We start from the raw sequence: 15271 nt of genomic DNA on the forward strand, positions 1-15271 counted from the left end.
TAATTTCATCATACATACAACTTCCGTGGTTTATGCTTTTGTATTTTAGAGAGATGATCTCACTTTACACTTCAAAAAAACCCAAGTTGATTGGAGGACAATAGGAAAGGCGATCATACATTTAGTTTTCATTAACATCTGGTGGAAAAAATACATTCAAGACCCATTACACAGCCTTCTCAGTTAAAGAAATGTTGAAAAGGCAAACCTACACAGAAGAGAAGTATGGATAACTGTAACTTTTAAAAACCGCAATAAACACACACTCTTATGCACTTTGCAGTTGTATACAGAGTTTAAGATAGTGTTATATCTCCACTATTCCATTTTTTGTTTTTTAAAAGATGTCAAGTTTTGCAGGAGTGTTTTTATATATTCACCATGTCAAAGGAAGCATTTTTCACACCCCCTGTAATGCCCAGAAAAGGAAGAGCATTCCCTTCTAAAGGCTTTAGGGGGAAGGACAGTGGGTATGCTTGTACTACGGCTGCCCACTGAAATATTATATCTTGCCAAACATTAGAAGTCCAGTAAGACTGCTATTTTCAGTAGAAAAACAGAAAATAAATGACCAGACCAAGCTTGAAGTAAAAACTGGAATGCTCATGACTTACAGTATTCTTTGTTAGCAATGCACTGGAGGACACTGTATATTTACAAGTGTTTGGAAAAGAATAGTTACAACGATGGGGAAAGAAAGTAACATCTTTTATTACTCCATGTTCTATCATTTTAGGTACTTTACCATATACAGGAGAAGGAGTTGATGTGCTAAAACCATGCTGAACTTTTTTGCAAGCAGAAGCTGTGGGAAGTGTCATTTTCAAATTCTCATTCTTTGACATTAAGGACAGAGGTTTTGTTATGCTCCTTTTTAACTTCATTGTCTCTTGCTCTGACATGCTAGTAGGCTGACAAACGGATTCTTCTCTTCCCTCCTTATGCGTTCTTGAGAGCCCAAAATTGAACAATATACTCAATTAGGATAAAATTTGAAGATGCAGTCATACAGGCAAAATAGCACAATCAACTAAAATATGACTAGTATAATGGTTTGCATTTATGATTAAGATACAGCTGTCCTAGGGCAGAGAGTTAGAGCTTTGTTCACGATGAATAAAATATACAGTGAGGGTGGGGAAAGAAATCAAAACAAAATTACAGCCCTACCTCTTGTGGTCTAACACTATAGGCATGAGAAGCAGTATTGCATAAAAACTGATCATTATTTTGTTTAGTCTCAAAAGTAAGAGAGCTTCAAGATTAAACTAAGTTTATGCTCTGGGAAACACAACTAAGAAAATAATACTTAAAAAAAATCAATGGTATAATTTGTTCTCATTCTCAGTAATTCCAACAGCATGGTAATGAAATCAGAAAGAAGGTAATAAGTAGTATTTTCAAAATTAAATTCTTTCCTAGAAAAAGTATAAAAATACTGTAATACAGGATTTTTCAGGGTTTTTTTTCAAGTTCATTCGTAGATTTGTAGACTAATCTGAAAATCTCTTAAATAAGTTCAATATACATGAAAAAGTAACTCAAGGTTAAGCTAGAGAGCTCTGAAAAATACATGTACTATATTAGCCTGTATGAAAACATAAGGAAAATAACTGTCAGCAGTTAAAATACAAAGAAAAGGTCACAGGAGAGTAAGCAACACCAGCTTCTTGCACATCTTGCAGGTGACAGCCTCTGCATCCACTAAAGTGTACGCAGTTTAGGTAAATTTTTAATCTGTTCCAACTAATTTCACTTGTCAGGATAAAATGAAAAATATATTAAAACCATGAAAGAAATAATGATTTAATGTATAACTTGTTCTCATTTAACCAATCACATCTTCACTAACAACCAAAAATAAAGCACAGGTACAATGGTGGAAAAATTAGTTAAGCTTCAGCTAACTGTTGGTCTAACTCCATTGTGGATAGGCTTTAAAAAATTCAGGCCATATAATTCAGACTAATAGGATAATTAATAATCTAGATTATATTGAAGTCGCAATGGTGTCAAATAAGAATCACTTAGAGCAGCTGAAATTGTCTAAAACTCATGTGCCAGCACTTTTTGCTTTAGCAGCAGCCACACACTATATATGCCCTTCCCACAAAAGCATGAAAGATCGATGCACAAGTCTTGGAGTTTCTCTTCCAGTACAGAATTGCATAATACAAGCACTAAAATGGAAGGACAGGGTGAGCACTCTTCATTCCAAAAATACATCTCAAAGAAGTTACTCTATTCCACAACTTCTTTCTTGTGGTACATGCACACTTAGCTGTGGGTAGCTCTTCAGCAGCAACCTGTTCTTTTGAAGACGGATTTCAGGTCTTTGACTAAAAGAGCAGCTTTGCCTGATGTGTCAGCAGTCTTAGCTAGATGCAACAGCTACCTTAGCAGTCTCAGTATGGCTCTTGTAGAGACCATGAACCTTGAAGTTGTCCATGAATGTTCCATGTGTTAGTTCAGGGACTAATCAGAAAGAATGCGAACAGCAACCACTTTCCAGAAAGACGTGAGAAAGTGAGAGAGGACTGGATAACAGAGCAGTGATTTTCTACTGTCTAGATAACCGTATACAATGATTACCTAGATATGAATAAATTTACTGATTATCTGGCAGAGACCGCAGTCTCTTCCTTGCTCATATCTGAGACAAATCTGTCACACAGCAGTACACAGATGCAGGGGACAACATGGCCCAGAATAGACAAATAAGTCCTTATCTCCCTCATGAGACTGTCACATTGAGAGACACCAATGTCCACTCAGATCTGGAATTCTTGGAGGAAGCGTAAATTGGCCAAACTCTAACATGCTCCTATAAATCGCATTCTTTGTACTAGAGTAAAGTTTGATTTTTGCATGTTTACCCTTCCCTGGGTCAAGATTATGCAGCTCTCCTCTGCTAACTGTTAGGAAAAAAAAACTTCTTTTTTTTTTTTTTTTTAAACTCTTCTCTAGCTAGGACACAGTCCTGCACTGGTCTGCTAGTCTGCTGTCATCTTACCTGGACCAGTAGAATCTCAGTAATGGCCCTTGTTCACTATGAAATACATTTTCCGTATGATGACATGCAATCAAATATGAACATTTATTCCAAAAGGTAAGAGGTACAAACCAGTTCCCTGGCTGCAGAGAAGGATTATGGTGGTTAGCAATTATCTTGTACTTAAGTCTACGAACGGAGACTTGATCTTCCTTAATTCAAAGATATAGGGACATCCTTTATTTTTGGGACTAGGAGCTAACTGTTATAGAATCCTTTCTTCACAGTCTCAGAAAAATCTGTAAAAAGGGAGCAGAGCAGTAGACTGTACTGAACTGGATGGTGCAGGCAGTGCAGACAATTCTGTGCTAAGAGGAGTTTTGCCTTCTGAGAGGAGAAGTGTGACAGTGAAACTTCAGGCAGCAAATGGTAACCCCCAATAAGATTCTTCTGTTGACTGAAGAATGATAAAGTGCTGCCAAAGTCAAATCCAGCATGTGAAAGATGAGACAGAAATCTGTGCTGCCAGTCCCTGATACACAAGTAGCAGCACTTACGTGCTTTTCTTAAGGCATATGTAGATAGCCAGAATTTTTTTTCTGGGAAGAATACACAAATAGAAAATAAGTTGTACTGTGAGCGCTGAAACTAATGAAGACTGACAGTTTCCTAATCTCTTCTTTAATAATCCCTAATCACTCCCCAGAAGTGCTTACACCTTCAATTTCCATGCTTAGATCCCTCCTCTCAGCTTTCTCTCACATCACCTACTAATTAAACTAAATATTATGTATTGTGGCCGGTGATACAAGCCAGAATGCAGATCCTTACTGGTCAAATAGTTTCCGATATCTGGGATGGAGACCATTCTGCCTGGCTCAGGACTGATGAAAATTGAGGTTCCATTACACAAAACCTAATTTTTCACAAACTGAGAAGTTCACATCCTCCAGACATCTACATCTCTCATGTAAGTTTAGATGCAAGAGATCAATTAGTACAAAATCCATTGAGAAGAAACTGATAGACAAACTTCATTAAAAAAAAAAAAAAAAAGGAATCTAGCATAAAATACCCCAAGTGCAGTTTTAATCCAATCTATAAAATTGATGAATGGAGGTTTTCCTGCAAAAAGTCATTCTCATCTCTTCAGCCTCAGAAAAATATCCTCAGAAAATTCCTCATCACGTGTATGAAAGGGAAAGGAAACCAAAAGATGAACTGTGCCAAAGGACTGGGGATTACAAACTTCTAGAGCTTATTGCCACCAGTATCTGTGGAGGATGACAGTATGAGGAGGTTCAAAAAGGAAGAAGGCAAGTTCATGGTCACCAGGTTCACAAACAGGTATATGGCAGAGCTGCAGTCCCAAACATTCAAAATCCAATAATTATGGATGCTAAGGGAATACAAGGGAAATGGACTGCAGAAGGCAGTCAGTCAGACTTGCGTGGTCTCCCAAAATAGCCTCTACTCCTGCTAAAGTTAGAGACAGATTTCTGGACTTCACTGATCTTACTACAGCAATTTTTCTGAACCTTCAATTCTTGGCAAGTATACATCATCCCTTCACTTTGTCATGCTACTTCAAAGGTTCTAGATACGGTATTTGAGAGCAATATGAACACTCCTTTAGTTTCACTTCAAGACAATAAACATTAAATAATTAAATCAACTCAGTCATCATATTCCATCACTAAATTTGCAAAATACAAGTACTTGTCTTACAGATGAAAGCAACACAGTACATAGGAATACATTTGCACAGGTACACATAGTATATCATTTCCCATTGAATAGACTGTATTCCATTTGCAATGACTTCACTAGCACTTCTCCAGATTTTCAGTGACATAAAATATTGCCTATTGCAATAGGCAAAATCATAAATTTTATGCTGAAGCATTAATCCAAGTTTCACAGAATTCACAGGGAAGCAGTCAAATAATTCAGTAGAAGACATCCATTGCTGTTTCAAATTCTAAGTAGCAGAGAACAAAAAGCTATCATAAAAAAATATAATTTCACATACACATTTCCAAAACATATGCCTTCCTCTTTTATTGTTGCTTTGTGTTTCCTTTCTGTGCTTGCTCTGTAAACTGCTGTGCGAAGAATAGGGTATTTCTTCTCTACAGAGGATGACTTGGGAACAAAGGGCAGAGAAATACATTAATTTCAATAACTGTTGAGTGAGTGGTCATATAATCTAAAAAAAAAAATCAGAGGTGGCATTTATTTAACTGTTACGGAAAAAATTTTCAAACTAGCTGATGGCTTAACTCAGCTTCATTACAGAATTTTTCTGAGTTAAGATATACAGCATTTTACATGCATGAAAATTTACTTATAAAAAGAATTTTGATAAATAAAAATGGCGGTGCTCAGAGCACTAACATTAATGTCTAGCATTTTCATAAAATAAAATTCCTTTCTCCTGTTTCCATCAACCTAAGCCTAAATAGTTTCAGACCTTCAGAAAAAGAAATTCTAAATTTAGAAGAACAAATCATTGTTTTTCAGGACCCTTGAAGCAAACACTAACTAAATGCAAATGATTCCAATAATCGTGTAAGTTAGATTAATTTACATGGATTTATAGAGAGAGTAAGGGATTCATGTATATGAAATGTAGAGGTCTGATTTTGACTATTCAAATTAGCATGATAAAATAGAACACTGGTACTTTCTATGAATGATGAGAATAAAGAGTTTACACTGGATAGGAAAAAACTAAGCTAGTGTAAAACAGACTATAATGTCTTTGTCTCATATTTGAGAGCTACAGTCTACTCCCATGAGAAGATATGTTACATGATGAAGGCTAACTCATACTGTAGCATATTTGGTAAGAGCAATTCAGCAATGGGAGGCTCTCCATTGCTTTGGAGAGACAGAGGGTAGTGGGTTAGGAACAAATTAAGGAGATTCCTTAATTCCACACCAACAATGGCAGGACTGTGGAAGGGTTGTAGTGCAAGAACACTTTTCTTCCAAATTTTCCTATTTTAATTGTTACTCAGTATCAAATACTTCTTCCAGGAAAATGCCTCACCATAAGTGACAGCCTCTGAAGTTTCCCTTAAAAGGTTCCCAGGAGGAAGAATTTCACTCCCGTGACTGCACAGGCATTAAACACATAATCAACGTGTACTCATAGAAAGTTTTCCCAGGCAGAAGTCAGATTAAAAAATAAAAATTGCTGCATGTCAAAACACTGTAAACCTAGGATTATCCTATGTATACCAGGGTTATCCATACAAAGGATGCCTGTTTACTCATTAGGTTAACGTCATTTTTTCCAGTATTGCAAAACATCCAGGAATCCCCAAAGCTTTATTGGCAAACAAAATCAGTTGTGCCAAAACTACTTTAATATTAACACTGTTGCAAACTCCTGGAGACTCTCTACAAGCTCCCTATATTCTACTACAAGTCTGTTTATATTTCGTTTTTGGACCACTCTGAAGACACCTCTAACAGCCCAGCAAGGCGACACTTTCAACAGTGGCAGCTGCCCGGGCGCGGGGTTCGGGCCAGAAGCGCCCATGCAGCAGCACTGGCCGTGGTTTATGAGCGCACAAGCTAACCCTGGCTCCAGCAGCAGTAGCAACTGACCAGAATTTTTAAAGATCTAATTTTGGACTTTTGGGCACCCAGATTTAGAAAGGATTCGGGAACACACATGCTTTTATATTTAACTCTAGTTTAAGACAATGTATAACTCTATCAGTAAACTCTAAGTCAGACTTTTAGTATAATGGGACTACAGCTAGGACGATATTAACTGCAATTGAAATATTAAAAAATAGTCTAGTTTAAAATCATGCACGTTCTCACCAGTTCACTGCTGTCTTTTTCACTGCCGCCAGCTGCTTCACACACCATATACCTGCCTTTTACCATAAGCAGTACCTCTGTCCTCTCTTGTTCAAACCGGAGACGAGAGACTAATTTTTCTTTCAGCATTTTGTTTCGCTCATCCGTCTGTGGTAGGTATTCTTCATCCTAACAGTAAGAAAATAAATTGAATTAAATCTGCAACAATGACTCTCTCCCCACTATGCCCTCAGCGTGAACTGCGTACTTGAGAAGATCTGTATGCCTTATTAGAAATCAGGTGGCATTTGGATATTTGCTTCTGCGGTGTTGGAACTGAAATTTCACACAGTTGACAAATTAAAAACAGTTAATTGTACACTAAGTGGCAAATTAAACATTTATTTGATTTGAAAAATGAATAATGTTGAACTATAAAGGCAAACACGTTTACTGCATTAATCACAATTTAGGTAAAAGAAGAACGTACATTTTTACAAGGAGCTCTACAAGAAAAAAAAATTCTGATTTTTTCAAGAGTCATATAACATATACAGTATACATGGAAAGTTTTAAAGGGTCTGAAAAGATATTTTGAGGATTTTTTAAAATCCTGAATCCAGCCAAAAATAGTAACCTAAAAAATCCAGTTGAAAAAGACCATTGTACTTTCTAACTAGGAAGATACTAATACAAAGTTAAAAAAGCATTCAAAACCAGGACAGAGCAGAGGTCTTCATTCCTGACTTGTGAGTCTCACTCAGATATCATATTAGCTTAGTTTCCCAGTTAGGTGCCCCTTCTCCATTCCCTCACATGCTTCAGAATCACAGCATCATCACAGCCCAGATATGATAACACGTAACGTGGTAAAACTATTAAGCATTATAAACTCTAACTGGTGTCTCTATCTCCAGAAGCTGATTTGCAACAGTTACTTATGAACTTCAAATATGTATGTATAAACCCAAATTTAGATCAAAATAGATAACTGTAGATCAACACCTGCAAAACTAGGGGTAGGATCTGGCTCAACATACACTAGCTCACTGCATAAAACCAGGGTCACACATATCTCATATCTCTTCTAAGGATCTGTTGTGACAGATTCGGATAGACCACCTTCCAGCTACACCCCCAAGCTCCTCCTGTAAAAGCTTGAGGTGTAACATCATTGGGGAAAACAGAGGGGATGACTATGATGCACTCATTTCATTAACTTTTAGAGCACAGCAGGATGGCTGAGCTGAAAAGGAAGGAAGACTGAAGACACCATTCATTTTTCTTGAACAAAAACTGCCTTTTTAAAACTGCCTTTTGTTTTGGCACAAGCATCAAAATTTATTAGTCAAAGTATAAAAAATAATCAATAATTTATTAAGGACCCAACTGACGAAATAATATAAGGACTTGAAACCTGCTGATGGTCAGTTGAAATACTTGATCTTTTCAATTGCCAGCAAAAATTGTTGAGAAAATAACAAAATATATATCTGCTTGAAAAACGTATGATTTATTGGAGTCTCTACCTGTATTGAAGATATCTTAGTATCTATGCACGCCAAAATTTAGGCATGTCTCAACAAAAACCTGCAAGTTTGGTGCTGCAATAAAGAGAGACAGGCTATCCAAGACACATCAGTGATATCTTGCAGGACAACTTTCCCCCAGCAGTTGCAAGATGCTTTTTAAACTTGTATGTAATTGTAGGTGGTAAGTAGTTAATGTCGTCTTACAGCTGACCTATGATCTATTTTCAAGAAATGAAAACATGCACCTTTCTTAACTGCTCGGCTTCTTCTAAGATGGAGGAGTGATCCAAGCTCAAAGACATCCCAGGAGCGCCGGGATATTCATACCGCGACGCTGCCCACAACCAGCCCTCAGGCACCCCTTGAACCAGAAGTTATACTGGTTTAGTAACCCTCAGCTGCTAATTTGTTTTATTGTCTGCAGTATGACAAAATCTTACACTCTTCAGGGTCAGGTTTGGTTTCTTACTGTCCTGAAGAGTTCAGTGGCTTTAACAGGCACGGTCAACTTGTTTCCAACCCCCTCATCGTATTGGAGACCCCTCTAAATGCAGGAAAGGTGGAAAGTTAACTTAAGCTAAGCTATGGCTAAAGAGAAGCCAAATTTTTCCACTACAGATGACAGCTTTGATACTTCTGCATTTAGGGATCAATCTTTCAAGCTTTCTTTCTGCACCAAAAAAGCAGCCAGAGCCCCCCTGGCTCCGCTCACCGTCTCCATGGCCGCTCACCATCTCCGTTACCTCCAGCCAGGCCAGGGATGGGACGGAGCCCCTGGCCACAAGCAGCAGCCGTTGGGGGGCCGTTGGGTGGCTGTTGCAGGGGGACCATGGGGAGGGACCGTTGGGGGTTGCTGAGGGCTAACAGCCCTCACTGGCCGGGCCGTGTCACCTGCCCTTTGTAGCACCGGCCTTTGTTCAGGATGTACCTACCTCTGACTAGAGGGCGGTCGCAGCAGCAATAAAGCCCTGCAATTGAGAGGTGAAGGAAGGTTGTATTTTGGTGAAAACCATTCAATTTTTGCTGAAAACTGTTCTGTGGTACTGCTGAGTAATGCCAATAGTAAATGAGCTCATTAACTTCTTTCAACTATTTCTGTATTATGGCTCTGTGTCATGGAGAGACGCTTCAAGCTATGGGAAGTTCAAGAAGACATTAATAAGGCAAATACTTAGGTGAAATAATCAGATGTTACTACACCCTCACCAAAGTCGATTTTTTAAAGGTAAAACTATTTAGTACTTCAATACTACTACTACTATCTTGAAATCAGTCTGCTTATAAGTTTTCTTGAGTCCCCAGTGTATGCAGCTTATATCCTTCAACTTTTCTCATTAATCATAACATTATTTCATAATTAAAAGAACAAAGTATACTTTAAGAAATTTAAGGATATTTTATCTGACCTGCCAAACTGTCAGAAATCTGCAAAGGAAAATAAAAGTCTGCTCAGGACTAGCTTATCCATACTTGATTTGACCACACATGGCTTTCCTGAAAGATGTAAATGCTGACTAATCCTTATTTGTTAATCTGAAATGCTTATACTCAAATGAAATATGATTTTTTTCAAACACATTAGTATGGATAAGTCTGGCTTGGTGAGTCGGTAACAAGTGTCATACTAAGGAAATGGAATCTCAAGAGATATAAAAAATAATTAAGTACTTGCAAAGGCTCATCTGTTTTTCTACTTATGCACAGGAGATTTACACGCAAAGCTCCCATTGAAGCTACTTGTAATTAACATTGAGCAGTTATAAGAATACAGAAAATTGGAATGCTGAAAAAAAGTAGCCATTAAAATGTATGGCTCAGTGTGTACCTGCACATTTTTCTGTTTATAAATGTTTGGGGTTTATGAAAGACTTAGAAAGGATGACTCCTGAGAACTGAGACTTTCAATATTATCCTATTATCCTAGGACAGGTTCATCTGAAAAACGTTCACTTTTAATCCAAGAATAAAAATTTTTTTTCTAAGTGCTGCTATGAATCTGGATGCAATTAATTTGAAAAGCAGTTCCAACTGTGTTTGCTGGCTTATATAATTGCATGAATCTGGTTAATACTTGAAACCAGAAACATTCTATGTGGCTTTGAAATGAACGTCAAGTATTTTACCTTTTTTTTGTTGTGTAACATGCTCCTAACCAAATAACGAAAACAAAATTAAAATGAACACGTTGACAAATTTACACTTTGCTAAAGCAAGCACTGTACTTTGTTAGGGGATATGAAGTACTATTTCTACAAGAGTTTTGACCCTAAATCATTACAAAACTAATCGGAGGGCATTCAGGAATGATTGGGTAATGTTAAGAGGAACCATGTTTTTCTAGTCTGATTCATAAGTTCAAATACATTTAAGTAAAAGTCTCTAAATATTTAAATAGTGCATTCACCGGGTATGATAAGAAATGACTAGAACACACTAATCAGCAAAGCAGCTAGACCCACTGAATCCTACAGATTTTCACTGAATTATTTGTATCGTAGTCATCTGAAGGAATATTTGAAACAGAGGAAGGTTCCACTGTGTTGAGAATCCCGAGAATGACATGGATAAACAGCTATGGACTCAGAAGAAATCTATTTGCAGTTATGAGCCTTCTAGCATAGGAACTGATATAGGAAAATTTTTGCTTACTGGTATAAAATGAAGAACCCAGAATCAAATGTATTTTTGCAGCAAAAGCAGCATCCCATGCAAAGAAAAACAGTATCTCACCTTGTTTAGCGTGGTGAAACCCTCAGGCATCCCTTTGCTGCATGGCTGCTCCCATTTGCCTTCAGAACACTCTGAATCTTCACATGTAACACATAATGCCAGCACAGCATCATGTTCTCTGGCTTTTCCTTTTTTCAAGTGGTTCTTTTCCTACCATGAGTGCAGCCTGGGACTGCGCCCTGAGTTGCTTTCACATTAACTACAGTGACACTGATCAGACTGCATTAACTTGAGTGTGCCATGTAGGTGACATGTAGATTGTTCCCCAATGGATTCTCTGTTATGAAGCAAAATTAAGTATTTTCTCTTCATAGAAAAGACTTAAGGCACATAGGTCACGGTCTGTTTGGATCTCTTAAATTTACAGGACAGGATATGATGTAAATTTAACTTTATTTTATGAGCTTGCTAGGAAAGAAAACAAACACAACAAATGGGTTCAATCCCCTTTGCATGTGAATTCACACTTAATTCATGAGCTTTCTAACTAACAAGTTATCTAATTCATAACTCGCAACTTGTAACTCATAACTTGTAACTCTTGCACACATGAACAAAATAGTTAGCTACGAACGGTGAGAGTGCTCAACTTTCCTAATCCATCACGGTGCGGGTGTCCCCTCTATCACACCAGGATGCACGAAAGCCTCAGCAGTCCAGCTGCTTCCAAGACTTCTTGGGTATATATTGAGCCCTGCTGTTAAGAAAACACGTTGTTTTCAAGAGAAGAACAAAAAGGTTAAGGAATGGGATTATATACTTAAATGATACGATAGAAACCAAAAGTAATAACAATGTGTTGTAGAGATACGGAAACTTGTGAACAAAACACTAAACATACTGCATCAGAACTGACACGACTGCAAATCAGACTGTTCACTGATAAAAAAAATCATTTTTGTCCTTACAAAATATTGGCAGTGCTGTTCTGCACTCTTTTTCAAAGGAACTATGAAATGCTTCAGTCAAATTTCACTATGTCAGTATGAAATTCATTTATGGTTTCTTTCTTAGTTTGCCGGTACCAACAGCAGAGAAAACACCCTCAGAATTGGCCTTAATTGTCAACTTTAAGGTCAGCTCAGCTGCCAGACCATTTCCTTCTGGGAACTGCACGGCAACCTAAACATTATACAGAGGTCAGCAAAAATTACCATTTAATATGGTTACTCTTACTATAAGAAAAAAAAAAAAAGAAATAAATCCATGTAGACTGGACCCTGTGATTTTTAAATAAACATCACTTACTGTTATATATTAAATTTTCCACTTTACGAGAGCTAAGTTCTACAGGCAGAAACCGATTCTTTTAAAACAAACTGACAAGGCTGTTCATGACCTTGCCTTCTGCAGGATTAACTTTGTCTTCTCAGTTTCATTTAAGATGTAACAACAAATGCTGATGTGTGTCAGCTCTGCAGACCTAACTGAGACTGAATTTTTAGTGTTCTGCAGGGCTAGTCTAGAACCTAATAAGGGAATTCAAAGAAGATCCTTCAAACAGTACTAACAAAGAAGGAAGATGAATTTTACCTTCTTTAAAAGCATGGCTTTCACAGTAATCTGCTAGTCAAGCTACTGATGTTTGACTACACTAAAATATTCCATGTTCTAATCTTTGACAAAGCCAGAACGGAGAAGCACATACTGGCAATAAATACGCAGCCAGGTGCCTGCTCCAGCTCGGTTTTTTTTTGTTTGGTTTTTTTTTTTTTTTTTTTAAATCAATATTTTCCATGTAACATTCGGAAATTCTTCACAGAAAAGTATTTTGCCAACATAGAGTCATAGAATGGTTTAGGTTGGAAAGGACCTTGAAGATCATCGAGTTCCAACCCCCCTGCCACAGGCAGGGACACCTCCCACTAGACCAGGTTGCCCAAGGCCACACCTCCAGGGATGGGACCTCAACAACTTCTCTGGGCAACCTGTTCCAGTGCCTCACCACCCTCACAGTGAAAAATTTCTTCCTAATATTTAATCTAAACCTGCCCTCTTCCAGTTTGAACCATTCCCCCTCATCCTATCACTACATGCCCTAGTAAAAAGTCCTTCCCCAGCTCTCCTGTAGGCCCCCTTTAGGTACTGGAAGGCCGCAGTAAGATCTACCTGGAGCCTTCTCTTCTCCAGGCTGAACAGCCCCAACTCTCTCAGCCTCTCCTCATAGGAGAGGTGCTCCAGCCCTCGGTGAACTGCTGGCCACGCTTCTTCCGATGCAGCCCAGGATACGGTTGGCCTTCTGGGCTGCGATCGCACATTGCTGGCTCATGCTGAGCTTCTCATCAATCAGCACCCCCAGGTCCTTCTCCTCAGGGCTGCCCTCCAGCCATTCTCCGCCGACCCTGTGTTTGTGCTTGGGATTGCCCCGACCCAGATGTAAGACCTTGCACTTGGCCTTGTTGAACTTCATGAGGTTGGCACGGGCCCACCTCTCCAACCTGTCCAGGTCCCTCTGGATGGCATCCCTCCCCTCCAGCATGTCTACCTCAATAAACAGCTTGGTATCATCAGCAAACTTGCTGAGGGTGCACTCGATCCCACTGTCCATGTCACCAACAAAGATGTTGAACAGCACAGGTCCCAGTACCAACATGTTGGCAAAATGTTGTTGATCCGCAGTTTATAATGGCTTCCATTATTTCCTATTACTGACAAATGTTAAAAGTAGCAAATTTAACTAATTAGCCTGAAAGTAGACATAAAATTTCAAGAGGTTCTGAAAGAACAAACCTAGGGAAAATATGATTAGGAAAAAAGGAAAAATTAGGAAGTTGTTAGTCAAAGATTTTACTTTGAGAAATCAGTGTTGTCCCTCTCCTATGGATGGTTATGTAGCTATTTGCCTGTATCCCTCAACTACTCCAGTCAGTCACTGACTGTCAGGAAATGCTCTTTACCATCTGTCATTACAGGTTATTCACAAACTTGATGGAATACTGAAGAAGGGTTTGGGCAATCAGACGATTACATATTGTGTGCCTTAAAGTCAAATACTAAATTAGAATTAAAAATGCCATCCATTAATGCATAAATACAAACACACATGCAGATTTTTTTCTCATTTCCATTGCAAGATTGCTGAAAAAATATTGCTGAAAAAGATATATATCACAAATTGATTATTCATGCCCATCAATGATCTCATTTCTCTGTGCTGGAAGATTCAAGCTGAAAGCTGTATCATGAATAATTTTTGTATTTGTAGAGTAAAGTAAGTAAAATGTGTATTCACAATACAGTAAAAAAAATCTCTGCTGTTGGCATTGATCATCCTTAGAAAAAGGGAAAGATCTAAGGGAACATGAGATTGTTTGGTATTTATAATGATTATGATAATGCAGGATTATAGTACCTGTGATACATTATTTAGAGAAAGATCTTTTCTATTGTGCATCCAGAAAAAAAAAAAAAAAAAAGATGGAGCTTCACACACAGTTCCAGTAGAGTGATTTTTAACTCTGTATCAAAATAAACTTTTGAAACTTCCAGTTTTCTCTGGAAATGTCCCGCTGCTTTCTATAAGCTAGTCATCAAAACTAACCCAGCATTTCCGAAATGAAACTCTTCACTTAGATATCTTAAATAAATCTTATATAAACCCACCTTGTAAGCAGGGTAGCTTGCTCTTAAGAAAGAAAAACAAAGCCTAAGCACTATGTTTTATTTTCATTAATTGTAATCATATCAGGGTATCATCTGTGTTCAGTCAGCAGAAGACCATTAGATCACGCATTCTTTTGAGCAGAGCTCCCACTTTGTCCGAAGGAGGGACCACTTTGTCTGGAGGATTGCACCAGTGCAGCCACCGTGAGTCCTGCGCTTTGCCTACCTTTCCACTGGGGCTGAGGAGTTGCATCTTTGGTGCGTTCAAAACTGCAGCTGAGCTCATGTTAGAGAGAGCGTCCAGTAAGAAGTCTCCCTCTCTCTCCACTAACTACAGTGCATCCTTAGGCAGGATCAAAACATCAAACTACAGAAAGTTATTTAAATAACAGCTGAACATACATAACAATATTTACAGATAAACAGGAGGAAAGATACAGAAAAAGTAACATTTTTTTTACAGGAACCCTGAGATGGTCTAATTGTGGCCCAGAACAAACAAGGTATCTTACTTTTATTTATCCACGTATTTGCCTCAGTGCTGTTCCTTATCACCCTCAGTACTCAACTGATGTATAGGAAAGCTCATCTTACT

General features: G+C 38.1%; 1 protein-coding gene across 1 annotated transcript in view; it reads right to left on the reverse strand.

The window, feature by feature from the left end:
* Window positions 1–9174, reverse strand: part of DNAH14 (dynein, axonemal, heavy chain 14) — a 50269-nt gene extending 41095 nt beyond the window's left edge. Inside the window, exons 1-4 of the mRNA XM_009894331.1 lie at window positions 9087–9174; window positions 8589–8704; window positions 6833–7000; window positions 5044–5137 (exon numbers count right to left, since the gene is read on the reverse strand). Of these exons, the coding sequence (XP_009892633.1) occupies window positions 5044–5137; window positions 6833–7000; window positions 8589–8704; window positions 9087–9174 (466 nt within the window). The remainder of the gene's footprint in view (window positions 1–5043; window positions 5138–6832; window positions 7001–8588; window positions 8705–9086) is intronic.
* Window positions 9175–15271: the final 6097 nt, after the last annotated feature.

Source organism: Charadrius vociferus, unplaced genomic scaffold (genome assembly GCF_000708025.1).
Source record: "Charadrius vociferus isolate BGI_N301 unplaced genomic scaffold, ASM70802v2 scaffold261, whole genome shotgun sequence".
NCBI classification, from domain to species: Eukaryota; Metazoa; Chordata; class Aves; order Charadriiformes; family Charadriidae; genus Charadrius; species Charadrius vociferus.